The sequence below is a fragment of the Nicotiana tabacum genome, chromosome 17 (assembly GCF_000715075.1).
Source record: "Nicotiana tabacum cultivar K326 chromosome 17, ASM71507v2, whole genome shotgun sequence".
Lineage (NCBI taxonomy): Eukaryota > Viridiplantae > Streptophyta > Magnoliopsida > Solanales > Solanaceae > Nicotiana > Nicotiana tabacum.
In genome coordinates, this window is record NC_134096.1 from 95,828,900 (window position 1) to 95,843,851 (window position 14,952).

The 14,952-nt window shown below is 40.1% G+C and overlaps 1 protein-coding gene across 1 annotated transcript; it reads right to left on the bottom strand.

Moving 5' to 3' along the window:
- Window positions 1-12,120: 12,120 nt before the first annotated feature.
- Window positions 12,121-14,558, bottom strand: LOC107774393 (uncharacterized). Its single transcript, XM_016593908.2, has one exon. It carries the CDS (start codon window positions 14,408-14,410, stop codon window positions 12,377-12,379), a length of 2,034 nt encoding a protein of 677 aa, XP_016449394.2. The 5' UTR covers window positions 14,411-14,558; the 3' UTR covers window positions 12,121-12,376.
- Window positions 14,559-14,952: the final 394 nt, after the last annotated feature.

Genomic DNA, 14,952 nt, shown 5'->3' on the forward strand with positions numbered 1-14,952 from the left:
CTTTGAGTGCGGGGAATTTGGGCATATGTGGAGACAATATCCTCGTCGCTAGGGAGGTCTAGTGTAGTAGAGAAGTCAGACTATGACTTCAGCACCCGTTACTTCACCACCCGCCCAGCCAGCTCGGGGTGGGGGTCAGTGAGCTAGGGGTCGCCCAAGAGGGGGAGGCCGATCAGGTGGTGGTCAGGCCCGATTCTATGATTTTCCTGCCAGACCATATGTTATTGCTTCAGATGCAGTGATCACAGGTATTGTTTTAGTGTGCCACAGGGAGGCTTCTATATTATTTGACCCTGGTTCCACTTATTCATATGTATCATCGTATTTTGCTCATTATTTAGATATGCTCCGTGAGTCCTTAGTTTCACTTGTTCGTGTATCTACGCCGGTGGGCGATATTATTATTGTGGACCGTGTGTATCAGTCGTGTGTGGTAACTATTGGGAAAATGGATACTAGAGTTTATCTTTTATTACTCGGTATGGTTGATTTCGATGTAATTCTGGGTATGGATTGGTTGTCTCCATGTCATACTATTCTGTATTGTCACGCAAAAACCGTGACATTGACGATGCCGGGGTTGCCAAAGGTTGAATGGAGAGGTTCTCTAGATTTTGTTCCTAGCAGGGTAATTTCTTATTTGAAGGCCCAACGTATGGTGGGGAAGGGGTATTTGGCATATTTGGTCTTTGTGAGAAATATTGATGGAGATACCCCTACTATTGATTCAGTACCGGTAGTGCGAGACTTTCCGGATGTATTTCCTGCAGACCTGCCGGGTATGCCACCCGACAGAGATATTGATTTCGGGATTGACTTGGTGCCGGGCTCACTCAGCCTATTTCTATTCCTCTGTATTGTATGGCACCAGCTGAGTTAAAAGAATTGAAAGAGCAACTTCAGGAACTCCTTGATAAGGGGTTTATTAGGCCTAGTGTATCATATTGGGGTGCACCAGTTTTGTTTGTGAAAAAAGAAAGATGGTACTATGCGGATGTGCATTGATTACATACAACTGAACAAAGTTACAATCAAGAACAAATATCCTTTGTCGCGTATTGATGATTTATTTGACCAACTTCAGGGAGCGAGGGTATTCTCTAAAATTGACTTGAGATCGGGGTATCACCGGTTAAAAATTCGGGATTCATATATTCTAAAGACGGCATTCAGGACTCGTTAAGGCCATTATGATTTTTTTGTGATGTCTTTTGGGTTAACCAATGCCCCACCAGTATTTATGCACTTGATGAATAGTGTATTCCAGTCGTATCTTGACTCATTTGTCGTGGTATTTATTGATGATATCCTGGTGTACTCACGTAGCCAGGAGGAGCATACACAACACTTGGATATTGTATTACAGAGGCTGAGAGAGGAGAAACTTTATGCCAAATTCTCTAAGTGTGAGTTCTGGCATAGCTCGGTGGCATTATTGGGACACATAGTGTCCAGTGAAGGGATTAAAGTGGATCCGAAGAAAATAGAGACAGTTCAGAGTTGGCACAGGCCATCTTCAGTTACTGAGATTCGGAGTTTTCTCGGCTTGGCCGGTTATTATCGTCGCTTCGTGGAAGGTTTCTCGTCTATTGCATTGCCTATGACTAAATTAATCCAGAAAGGTGCTCCGTTCAGGTAGTCGGATGAATGTGAAGAGAGCTTTCAGAAGCTAAAGACAGCTTTGACTACAGCTCAAGTATTGGTGTTGCCTACAAGTTTAGGGCTTTATACTGTGTATCGTGACGCGTCGCGTATTAATCTCGGCGTAGTGCTTATGCAAGACGGTAGGGTGATTGCCTATGCATCCAGACAGTTAAAGGTACATGAGAAGAATTATCCGGTCCACGACCTTGAGTTAGCAGCTATTGTTCATGCCTTGAAAATTTGGCGGCATTACTTGTACGGTGTCCATTGTGAGGTTTATACCGATCACCGGAGTCTACAACATCTGTTTAAACAGAAGGATCTTAATTTGCAGCAGCGAAGGTGGTTAGAGTTGCTTAAGGATTATGATATCACCATTCTCTATCATCCCGGAAAGGCCAATATGGTGGCCGATGCCTTGAGTCGTAAGGCGGAGAGTTTGGGCAGCTTAGCATACTTACCGGTAACAGAGAGGCCTTTAGCCTTGGATGTTCGGGCCTTGGCACTTTGTTAGATTGGATATTTCCGAGCCGAATCGAGTTTTGGCTTGTATGGTTTCTCGATTTTCTTTATATGATCGCATCAGAGAGCGCCAGTATGATGATCCCCATCTTCTTGTCTTTAAGGACACGGTTCATCATGGTGATGCCAAGGAGGTCACTATTGGGGATGACGGTGTATTACGGATGCAGGGCAGGCTATGTGTGCATAATATAGATGGTTTGCGTGAGTTGATTCTCCAGGAAGCTCACAGTTTGCGGTACTCCATTCATCCAGGTGCCGCGAAGATATATCAGGATTTGAGGCAGCACTATTGGTGGAGGCGAATGAAAAAGGATATAGTTGGGTTTGTAGATCGGTGTTTAAATTGTCAACAGGTAAAGTACGAGCATCAGAGACCGGGAGGATTACTTCATAGACTTGAAATTCCGGAGTGGAAATAGGAGCGTATCACCATGGACTTCGTAGTTGGGCTTCCACGAACTTTGAGAAAGTTTGATGTTATTTGTGTGATTGTGGATCGATTAACCAAATCTGCGCATTTTATTCCAGTTGTTACTAATTATTCTTCAGAGCAGTTGGCTGAGATTTATATCTGCGAGATTGTTCGCCTACACGGTATGCCAGTGTCCATCATATCAGATCGGGGCACGCAGTTTACATCACAGTTTTGGAGAGCAGTGTAGTGAGAACTGGGCACACAAGTTTAGTTGAGTACAACATTTCACCCTCAGACGCACGGACAGTCCGAGCACACTATTCAGATATTGGAGGATATGCTACGTGCCTGTGTCATTGATTTTGGAGGTTCTTAGGATCAATTTCTTCCACTGGCAGAGTTTACTTACAATAACAACTACCAATCGAGCATTCAGATGGCTCCATATGAAGCTTTATATTGGAGACGGTGTTGGTCTCCGGTGGGTTGGTTTGAGCCGGGTGAGGCTAGGCTATTGGGTACTAATTTGGTTCAGGATGCTTTGGAGAAGGTTAAATTGATTCAGGAGTGGCTTCACACGGCGCAGTCTAGACAGAAGAGTTATGTCGATAGGAAGGTCCATGATGTTGCTTACATGGTTGGGGAAAAAGTTCTGCTCAAGATTTCACCCATGAAGGGTGTGTTGAGGTTCGGGAAGAAGGGCAAGTTGAGCCCTCGGTATATTGAGCCTTTTGAGATACTTACGAAAATTGGAGAGGTGGCTTATGAACTTGCCTTGTCGCCTAGTCTATCAGGTGTTCATCCAGTATTCCATGTATCCATGCTCCGAAAGTATGTCGGGGATCCGTCTCATATTCTGGATTTCAGTACAGTGCAGCCGGACGGTAATTTGACTTATGATATGGAACCGGTGGCTATTTTAGACCGGCATGTTCGAAAGTTGAGGTCAAAGAACATAACATCAGTGAAGGTACAATGGAAAGGCCAGCCAGTCGGAGAAGCTACTTGGGAGATTTGAGCAGGAGATGCGGAGCAAATATCCACACCTATTTGAGACTCCATGTATGATTCTAAACCCGTTCGAGGACGGACGTTTGTTTAATAGGGGGAGAATGTAACGATTCGGCCGATCATTTTGAGTATTATAACCCCGTTCCCTCATTTACTACTCAATTTATACTTTACAGTTATTTTATGACTTACCGAGTTAGTTGGTTCGGGTCCAGAAGGATTTAGGAGTGAATTGAGACACTTAGTCTCTTAATTGAAAACTTAAGTTGGAAAAGTTAATCGGTTATTGACTTATGTGTAAACAACCTCAGAATTTAATTCTGAAGATTTCAATAGCTCCGTATGGTAATTTTGGACTTAGGAGCTTGTCCGAAAAATTATTTGGAGGTCCGTAGTAGAATTAGGCTTGAAATGACGAAAGTCAAATTTTTGGGAAGTTTGACCCTGGGGGGGAGGGGGGGAGGTAACTTTTTGATATCGGGGTCGAAATATGATTCTGAAAATTTTAATATGTCCGTTATATCATTTATGACTTGTGTGCAAAATTTGAGGTCAATCAGACTTGATTTGATAGGTTTCGGCATCGTTGTGAAAACTTAAAATTTCAAAGTTCATTAGGCTTAAATTAGGGTATGATTCGTGGTTTTAGCGTTGTTTGAGGTAATTTGAGTGTTCGACTAAGTTCGTATGATGTTATAGAATTTGACGGTATGTTTGGTTGAGGTCCCGGGGGGCCTCAAGTGAGTTTCGTATGGTTAACAGATCAATTTAGGACTTGGCATTCCAGCTGAAGAATGCTAGTTTTCTGTCACTGGTTTCCTTCTATGCGATCACATGAGAATGTCCGCGATCACGCAGGCTTGTTTGAGGCAGTGTTGATTTTGTTCTTCGCGATCGCATGAAGAGAGACGCGATCGCGTAGTTGTGCGAGTTTGTTATTCGCGAACGCGTGAAGAAGGTCGCGTTCGCGTAGAGTAAGTGGAGCAGAAGTAGAGGTCACGCGTTTTGTGCTTCGCGATAGTATGGACGAGTCCACGATCGCGTAGGCCTGTGAGAGTGAGCTTCGTTATCGCGTGAAAAAGTTCGCGATCGCTTAGGGTTAAATCTGGGCAGTGAAAATTTGTGCTTTGCGATCGCGTGTGGTTGTCCACGATCGCGTAGAGAAAATGACTGAGCAGAGAGTTTAAGTTCTGAAAATGGGACTTTTCCATTTTTTACCGATTTGGAGCTCGAATAAAGGCGATTTTTGGGAGATTGTTAGAGAAAATAAAGGGATAAGTGTTCTTAACTCAATATTATTTAAATTACCCGAATCCATGGTTATTTTTAGCATTTAATGGGTGAATTAAGTTGGAAATTTTAGAAAACCCTCTTGGTTTAATTTAAAGATCTGAGGGTCGAGTTGAGGTCAGATGTTGGTAAAATTGGTATGGTTAGACTCGTAGTTAAATGGGCTTTTGAATTTTATAACTTTTGTCGGGTTCTGAGACGTGGGCCCCACATGCGATTTTTGAGCTAAATTTCGAATTTTGTTGGAAAATTAGTATTTTCTTATGGAATTAATTCCAATAAATTTTATTGACTGAATCGAATTATTTATGGCTAGATTCGAGGCGTTTGGAGGCCAATTCACGAGGAAAAGACATTGTAGAATAAAGAATTACACCGTTTGAGGTAAGTAACTATTTTAAATTTAGTCCCGAGGGTATAAAACTCCGGATTATATGTTATGTAATTGGTTTTGAGGTGACGCACATGCTAGGTGACTGGCGTGTGGGCGGGCGCTGTAGGAATTGTGACTTGGTCAGATTCCATGGGACTGTGTAGTTGAATTATCTGTTGATATCCGTACATTCTCTACGTGTTAGGGAAAATTGAGTTGAGACTCATATTAAAAAATCATGATTAGACATATGTTGTTATTATTGGTACCCACTGGGGTCATTTCTGTGGTTGAATTATATGTTCAAACTGTATTTTCACACTCAGTCATGTTTATTCATTTCATATCATATCTCAGTCTCTGTTGTTATTTATTAAAATGACATATTATCAATTTTGGGTTGATTATCATGATTTATGAGAGCCCGGGAGACTGGAGAGGTTGATGACTGAGTGAGGCCGAGGGCCTAATTGTGAGGATATTTATGGATCGGTTTGCACGCCGCAACATATTTTTTTTTATTGATTTATGCCATGATTGGCTTGATATAGCGCTTGGGATGAAAGAGCCCTTCCGGAGTCTGTACAAACACCCAGTGATCGCAAGTACCTATTGAGTGCGAGTGACGAGTGACTGTGAGGAATGAGCGACTGTGAGGAAAGAGTGACTGTGAGGTTGGAGTGAACGGGAAGACTGAGTGACTGTTACTCTAAGATGATGCATTTATTTCATTATTTGCTGCATTTCAGCTGTCATATATCACTATTTATGAAAATTTCGGAAAAACTTTATTTTCTTTTTCGGTTAAACTTGATATGAAATTTCAGTGAAATCTTAAATGTTGAACTTGAGAGCATGCATACTCTTTTATATTGGAAAGTACTGTATTTGGATTTAGCTGAGAAGCTCGCCACTACTTTTAATTCTTTATTTATTATTGTTACTTAATAAGTTGGTTGTACTCCTACTACACCCTGCACTTCATGTGCAGATCCAGGTGATCCCGGATACAGTGGGTGTTGATTCTTTCACACAGTCGATTTTCCGGAGATTCAGAGGTAGACGCTATGTTTCGCAGACCTTGTCTCTCCTTCCCTATCCTTTTGTTTATTGTATTTGGTCTTAGATTATTATAGACAACATTTTCTAGACTTGTAATGTATAGATGCTCATGTACTCAGTGACACCAGATTTTGGGAGTGTGTGTATCGGTATTTGCGAGACTTATGAATTGTGTTTAAATATTATATTTTTAAACTTAAAATAAATTGTGGTTTATTGAGGTTGTCGGCTTGCCTAGTATCGAGATAGGCGCCATCACGATATGTTAGAATTTTGGATCGTGACAATTATAATTTTCCACTATATAAAAAGTTGTTTATCTTTGTTACTACCTTTTTTTGAATAATGAGAAACATTTTGAAAGATTGTCGTTAAACCAAAATAAATAGCTCTTCATGTTCAATCCTAATGATAAGGAGATTATTTTTACCCTTCACGCTAAGTAAATTTCTCTTAACCCCTTAACAAGTAAGGCTTGAGAAACAATTTCCCCTGCAAATTTTGAACGGGAACAATAACTCCCTTGAACAATATTTCCGGTGAGCTAAAGAATTTCATGACAAGAAAAGAAAAAATCTTTTTGTAGTAAAATTGAGAAGCTCTCTGAGTAAGGGCGGAGCTAGCCCTTCAGATACGGGTTCGGCTGAACCCAATAACTTTTGTCAAAATCATGTATTTGTCTTAAAAAATTATTGAATTATGATAAATTATTAATTTAGAACCCAATAACTTAAAAGAATCAGAATACTGAACCAATAAATATTCAGTCCTATGAATATGTATCTTTTTTCTGTGAATTTGCTCCAACAATGGGTTTGGGTTGTTCTTTATATCGTTCCCATTCATGTTCAGTCCTATGAATATGTATTTTTTCCAGAAATAACTTGTTTGTAAAGCTGATTCCTTTGAAAGTTTCTCCATTAGGAACTGCATAAAAGAAATAAAAAGAATGATCGCGGGCCAATTATTTCTTCGAATTAATAGCCTATTTGGCCAAACTTCTAAAATCAACTTATATTTGGTCAAGCTTCTAAAATCAACTTATTTTGAGAAGTATTTTTCTGAAAAATACTTTTCAAAAAAGTGTTTTCGGTGATAAGCAGATTGTGTTTGGCTAATTAATTTGAAAAGCACTTTTGAGCAGTAATTACTGTTTGGTCAAACTTTTAAAAACTGTTCATAAGTGTATTTTTCTCAAAATTGCTTCTTCGAAAAGTGCTTTTGGAGAGAAGCTAATTTTTTCTGTTTCTCAAAAACTGCTTCTGCTTCTCCTCAAAAATACTTTTTTTCCTTCTAAAAGATTGGCCAAACACCTCAATTTTTGAAAAAAAATACTTTTGGCCCAAAAAAGCTTGGCCAGACAGGCTAAAAGTTTCAATTAGAACTTCACCATATATCAATTTATTATATATAATAGCTACTAGGGTAATAACCTAGTAGTATATTTGCTAAAAAAAATAAAATCAATTAGAACTTCACCATATATCAAAAGTTAATTTCTTTTTTGGTCAGTCAGAAAAGATATAATTACATTCTACCTTAGAGAGTAAAAATATTGTCAATAATCGTTGAATTTCAGTAAAATATCATGACAGCACAATTTTTGTGGAAAGCAAAATGCTAAAAATATCATTTCCGTATCTGACAACACAAATTTTGTAGCAAAATTCAGAACAGTAGGAAGCACAAGTACCACAAGAGCAATGATACAGCTGCACCAACAAATCAGGCATCTACAATAGCAGTTTAAAAAGATAAACTCAAAATCCTCAAAGTTTATAGTTAAAGAAAGCTCGTAGAACTGATCTATAACAACTCCAAAATATAGATTATATTGATGGTAATAACTAAGGATTACAATTCAAGGAAATAGAACAACATTAATGGAAATGCAAATGAATAAGCTAAGTAAGATAGGAGATAACCAGTGAAGGGGATGAGAAGCTAGACTAAGAATTGGGGAAGAGAGGACAAAGACCCTTTACTTAACAATAATCGGCTATCTATTTGGTCTAAGGTACTGTTATTTATTAATTCCCCATACCTCATATGTTCCTAACCTGGGTCCCACAAATAAGTTTCTAAGTTTCCATCCATGCCCTCCCAAATGTTAACTACGTTCATAATAATACCCCCGGCCTCAATAAGAACCTTGTCCTCAAGGTTCAAGATAGGAAATTCTAATGAAAGGACATGAGCATTTGTGTTGGCTTGCACCATGGAAAAGGATTCACATATGTAATCTTTCGTAACCATCAGTGTAATGTCAGATATTAGGTCAAATGCAGTGACACTATCATGATCCACAACTATCCAATCATGAGAAATTGGAACATCCAATAGAGACAAAGTGATCCAGCAGCCATCATCACTTAGGCACTTCACTTTAGTTGTACGTGAAAGCATAGGGAACTCATCACAATGCCATATTGAAGCTTGACCATCATCAAAATATCCGGACAGAAGAGCTTGCTGGGCACTGCCAATTGCATTACATTGCAGCTGTGTGGCTTTATAATCATCATTGTCCCGAAAGAGAGAGCATTTTGTTTCTTGGTGAACTCCACTTGGATCAAAAGCTTGCTGCCAGATAGTAATGTCCAGGTCAATGAAATAAAAGCAAACTGCCTCTATTCCCTCATAGCTTTCTGCTTTAGCATATAAAACCAAGCGATTACTCGACCGATGCAACTTTAAAGCTTCACCAGTATTGAATGCATACCCAGGAATGGTAGAGGTGCTTCCCCTGCCAAAGCCAATAAAACTAACTCCTTGTGTCTGAGAAAAACTAATGGATCGACATCCTTGTGACGAATCGAGTTTCTGCAATGGCGCATGAGGCTCACACTTGAGAAAATGCCCCTCATGAACATGAATCCAATGATATGAGACAGAAACAGTAGGGTGATGCTTAAATCTAGTTGACAATGCAGCAAGAAAGTCACACATTAGAGCACTAACAGTTGCCAATCCATTCGCGATCCTCCCACGATCATGCTGGATAATTATCACGTTCAAATTATCTTCAGTTGTTGGAAAGATATGACCAATAACAACATTGTTCAATTTGTCAATCCGTGAATCCATTGCACGCCGCTTCGAACTTGGTCACAGTTTAACAGAGTGCACGACTTTGTTTAGGATACCCAACAAGAAGTCGGAGAAAGGAGGTTTCAGGAGACGTGGAGGCCAAGGTTGAATGTTGCTAGAACCTTTCTCCATATTATGTCTCTCTCTCCCGTAGCTAAAATTATTGGGATAAAAAAGAGGGGATATATTCTTATGTATCAACTGGATTCCAGCCAAAATGAAGATGTCACTGTAAAAATTTGGTTGATTAACCACAGTACACCAGTACTCCTCCTCATGTGGAAATTTCTTCCGAAAGCTCTTAGTCAGAATAAATGTAAATCCCAAACTTGACAATGTGTTAGTGAATAGATTCTGTGATTGGAGTAGGGTCATTCAAGCTTGAGCGAATTATAGTGATAGTACTAAAGAAGTCCATGCCGAGAATAACACATACAGCTTGTATGGTGCGCACAAATTCAAGGACCTTGTGTTGCTTCGTATTCTTATGGATCTTGTCCTCAAGATTTGAGGCAAGAACATTATAAGTAGTGCATTCCCCACCAATTGTCTCGTTATAGTCACTAAAGTATTCATCTACACAATCATGTACAACTGTTCCGCCATAAGCTCCATCGAACACTTGGATCTGCAGCAAGGAAGCAACATGTGGATGCTCCTGGCTCACAATAAAGTGGTATACATTGACAAGCTCTTTTAGTTGCGTCATAGGCAAATCAAACTCCAAGCTACCATCAGGTTCAAAATGAAAGTGTATAGTAGAGAACAAGAATTCTATTGTTATCCTTTGCAAGCAGTTCTTCAGCTTTTAACAGACAAGGATGACCACAAGAAAGTCACAACAATCCATATAACAAAATGAAGTGAAGTCGCGTCGTTCAAGCATGTAGAGCAAATGCAGTCACTATGGTTGTTTGCTACTATGAAGACGGCTAACGTGGGAAATCTGGGATAATCAACATAAGGACCAGGATCAAAGATAATATACAGCGAAGCAGGCCTTGCTTTATGAACTAGACCAAACAGAGCAAACAAGACTCTAGTAGCTTTATCGAGCAGAATATGTGGTGATTGCTTGGAATAACATTCAGCTAATACCTGGAGCCCTCTCACTATTTTCTGCTCCCAAGCACGCTCTCTGGATTTAGACAACAAGAATCCTGGAAGATTGCATTCTTGCCCAGTATCAACCCAATTGCATCTGTGTGAGCCAAAGTCAAGGTAAAGTGACACCTGATTTTGATTAACCCCACCAGTATCTTCAAGAAAATTAAGCAAACATGGAAGTGTGTCAAACCATAGTGTACCATCAAATGAAAATTCTATTACAGTAAATCTCACACTCACATTCGACAGCACAATTCCCTGGCTAGTAAAAACCAGAAGATCTAATGTATCCCATTGACGAGATTTGTCAAACATCTGAGCTTCAGTAGTATCTCGGGGAATTTTCTTCCTCCCTAGAATTAGTTCCGGTCGTATCATCAAACACCTCACTATGTAACTTGGTTTGGAAGCTGGCATTTGCGCAGAAGCTATCGTCGTACACCTTGGATACTGTAGTAACAGAGTCCTCTCCCTCATGGACAATAGCATTAAGATCGTGAATGTTGGAGCTCACTGCGTCGTGTAAAATTTCGTCGAACACCTGATCATCAATTGTGGCAGAAGGTTCATGTACCAATTCCACTACCTCTACTGATTTTGCATTCCCAATTTGAGGTGCTTCTATATCTTCAGGATTTTCAGTCTCACTATTAATGCCAGTAATCAATGTCAAGGAATCTACAGTTTCATACTGCACTGGCAATTTATAGAACATATGGTCCGCCTTCGAGTTTCCATTTTCATAGGTCGAGTCAAATGTGGATGACTTCGAAAGAAGGCTTAGAGCAGGAAAGGGAGACACCATAGCTGATTGTGACACTATAGGGACAGTATTGAGTTTGACTCTCAATGAAAGCACCAATGTAACAACTCCAAAATATAGATTATATTGATGGTAGTAACTAAGGATTACAACTCAAGGAAGTAGAACAACATTAATGGAAATGCAAATGAATAAGCTAAGTAAGATAGGAGATAACCACTGAAGGGGATGAGAAGCTAGACTAAGAATTGGGGAAGAGAGGACTAAGACCCTTTACTTAACAATAGCTATTTGGTCTAAGGTACTGCTATTTATTAATTCCCCATACCTCATATGTTTCTAACCTGGGTCCCACAAATAAGTTTCTAAGTTTCCATCCATGCCCTCCCAAATGTTAACTACGTTCATAACATGATCATCGGGAAGCAAAATAGGAATATCAAAGCAGGACAAATGGAGGAAATGTTGATAGTCATTACATTCAATTCGTATGTCTCAAATTTTCCTGGTTTTCACTATTTTCTCATTGGTATTCATATAAGGGGTACTCAAAAGAAGAGAAGGTGAGCCTACACACATTATATACCAGATGAGGAGCTGAGAAAATAGAAGGCAAATTATCATTTCTATGAAAAAGAGAGAATCTAAGAATTATCATAGAGATTTTTGATAGAGAAATAGTATGCTATGAAATTGATAGTCTATGATAAATCATTTTCCATAATTTAGACATAGTTCACAACAGATCAAAACACTGATCATCAACTCCATATATTTCTCTCTTATTCAAATTCAAATTAGTGATCTTTTGTATTCCTAACCCATTGTTGGAGCTAATTCACATGAAAAAAATTAAAACTCTTCCTTGTCGGAAAATCAATTATACATGGGAGTAAGCATGATCCAATTGGCAAGCATGATCCTGACACTCCTAAGAAATCCACACAATAATCAAGATGTTCTGTGCTAATTTAAACTGCAGTACCTTTTCTTAACAAAACAAATTCTAATTTCAGAGCTTACAGCCAGCATACTACTCATAGATACAGGTGTTGTATCAGCTCAGATCTTACAAACTCCAGCGCTTGAAAAAATATCAAAATTGTTTTCGCTTGTTGGAAAAGAACTTATCTCTTTTTACCCAAACATACAAAAGGAAAATTATAACTCCAGCAGTCATAGAAACTGATGCCCAGGGAAATGGTGGGTCCTTGAAACAGTCTAGCGACGCTTCCAGCTCTTGAGAAGCATGGTAAACAAGAGAATGAATGGCATAAATATCATGATCCGACGACCTCATGTAATACAGAGCCATTTCGAAGTCAAAATGTGATAGCGCTGAAACTGCCTTGTCTAGCTTGTACTTGAACAAGTTCCACCGCTGCATGAACTCAGTAAGCTGATTATGCTTCAGAAGCTTTCTCTCCCCGCCATGTGCAGCAATGGATCCAAGAACCTCAAGAGCACTAGTAATACTATAGTTCAACGATGTCAGCAACACATTTCTCCTCGCAGCATCCTTCTGGACAAACGACAAGGAAGAAACCTCCGAAAATGGGCCAAATGGTGTCTGCCCAATGCTCCACGTATAGTCAACTAGAGTACTGTTATGTCTCGGGCTCCATACCATATGTGTCGGGGAAACACCCCACATGCTCTGTAAGATGGAACCTACAAGGGGTCTCTCCAACTCGCGAGACTGTGTAAACACATGACGCCCGTTACAACTATAATCACTCACAGTCTGCGTACTCTTCGTCCTGACTGCAATAACCATATCCTTAAAGGCCACGGACTGATGATAACGATCAAGCAACAGAATCGTATTAACGTCCAAATCAAAAACATAAACCGGAAGAATCCTTCCCGCAAAGTCCTCCTCAGGAAGCTTAGCAACCTTCCTAAACTCCTCAGCCGATTCAGACAATGTCTGGTGTAAACGCTTCGAGTCCAGGTACTCACTGACAATCAGAGTATAATTATCAAACAAGTACCTAGAAGTATACGAAGTAGCAGCCCTCAAAATGGCAAAAGAACAAATAGGACACTCTGCTAAATTCACCTCATACTTCTTAAATCTCAAAGATTGATCACCAAACAACAACCCATTTTCATTTACTTCATCCATGAAATTCCTCTCTATCAACTTCCAATCTAACCCAAAACTATCCTTATTATCCGAATTACTATGTATATGTATAAACTCAACAATTAACGAATTCTCAAACGGGACAGGAATTCGCAAAGAGGGCACAAGAAGAACCTGATAAGCACTCCAAACCAAAGACGCCAAATCCGAAAGCAGTGCCTTTTGGGACTTGGGGCGGCCGTGCAACGAAGCAAACGGATGAAACTCGCCACGTGGCAGCACGCCATCGCCGGACAACGCAGGCCCATAATCAACCGGGCCAGCCCCCAAATCAATCCACAAATACCGATCTTTTCCGGTCCATACAGTGCCCAAACACTTAGTGAAAGCCGGGGACGGATCTCCAGGAGTGTAGCTGTAAGCATAGGGTTTTGACTGGGAGCCCAAATTGAGAATATAAATGTAAATCCCATTAATTGGTTTCTCTTTTTCATAGTCCTGTTTAATTATTTCATCGATGATCTCGTGCGGGACGGCGGCGAGCACGGATCTGAAAGATGAAGGGACGGTAGAGAGGTGAGTTTTGAGGGTTTCAGATAAACGTGAAGAAAGGGAATTAGAAGAATGTGACACGTCAAGGTGAAGGGAATGGGAAATAGAGAGATGATGAGATGGTTGATAAGAGAAAGGGGTGATGACGTGGAACTGATCGGAAGAAATTGCTGAGCTGAGAAATGAAGAGAGCTGAGATTTGGAAGAGGACGAGAAGTTGGAGCCGACGAGCTTGACGGTGATGGGGACGGAGAGTTGGAACGAGAGGAGGGAAGAAGGGGTGGTTGGGTTGTTTAAGGAGGGGTGGGAGAGGTGTTTTTTGATGGAAGAAGGAAGGGAGAGGAATGAATCGTTTGTGGCAGTCGGGTCAACCCGGGATTGTTGAGCGAGGAAGGAGTCTAGTCCCACGATTGGGGCGGAGATGGTGGTTGTGATGAAGAAGAGTTGAAGGAGGAGAAGGACGGCGGCGATGGCAGTGGTCGGAGGCATGTTATCGGAGTTGTAGGATCCCGGTGGGGATAGGGTTTGAGGTTTGAGCAAAATGCGATGTGAGTTGACTAACGGAATTGGGAGTGAAGGACTGAGTGCAACTGCGAAGCTGGTCAATAACTCAATTCTTTTTCCTTTGTTTTTTTGGGGACGGAAAAAACATAATCCCGTGCTGGAAGTCAAAATTGTTACTCCCTCCGTTACAATTTAATTGAAGATGTTTGACTAAATACGGAGTTTAAAGAAAAAATGGGCATGAAGTTTAAGAAAAAATAAATATTTTTGGAATTTGTGGTTCTAAAAAATTCAAAAAGGGGCGCAGAGTATTTGTATGGTTATAAAAGCTTCTTATTAAGGGTAGAATTGTAAGTTTAAGCAAAATTGTTTCTAAATTTAGAAATGGGTCATTCTTTTTGAAACGAACCAAAAAGGAAATAAGTTCACATAAACTGAAACGAAGGTAGTATAAAATAAAGACTGTAGAGTAAAGAAATCGAAAACAAGTACAACGAGAGATTGATATATTATTCAACTTCAAATTG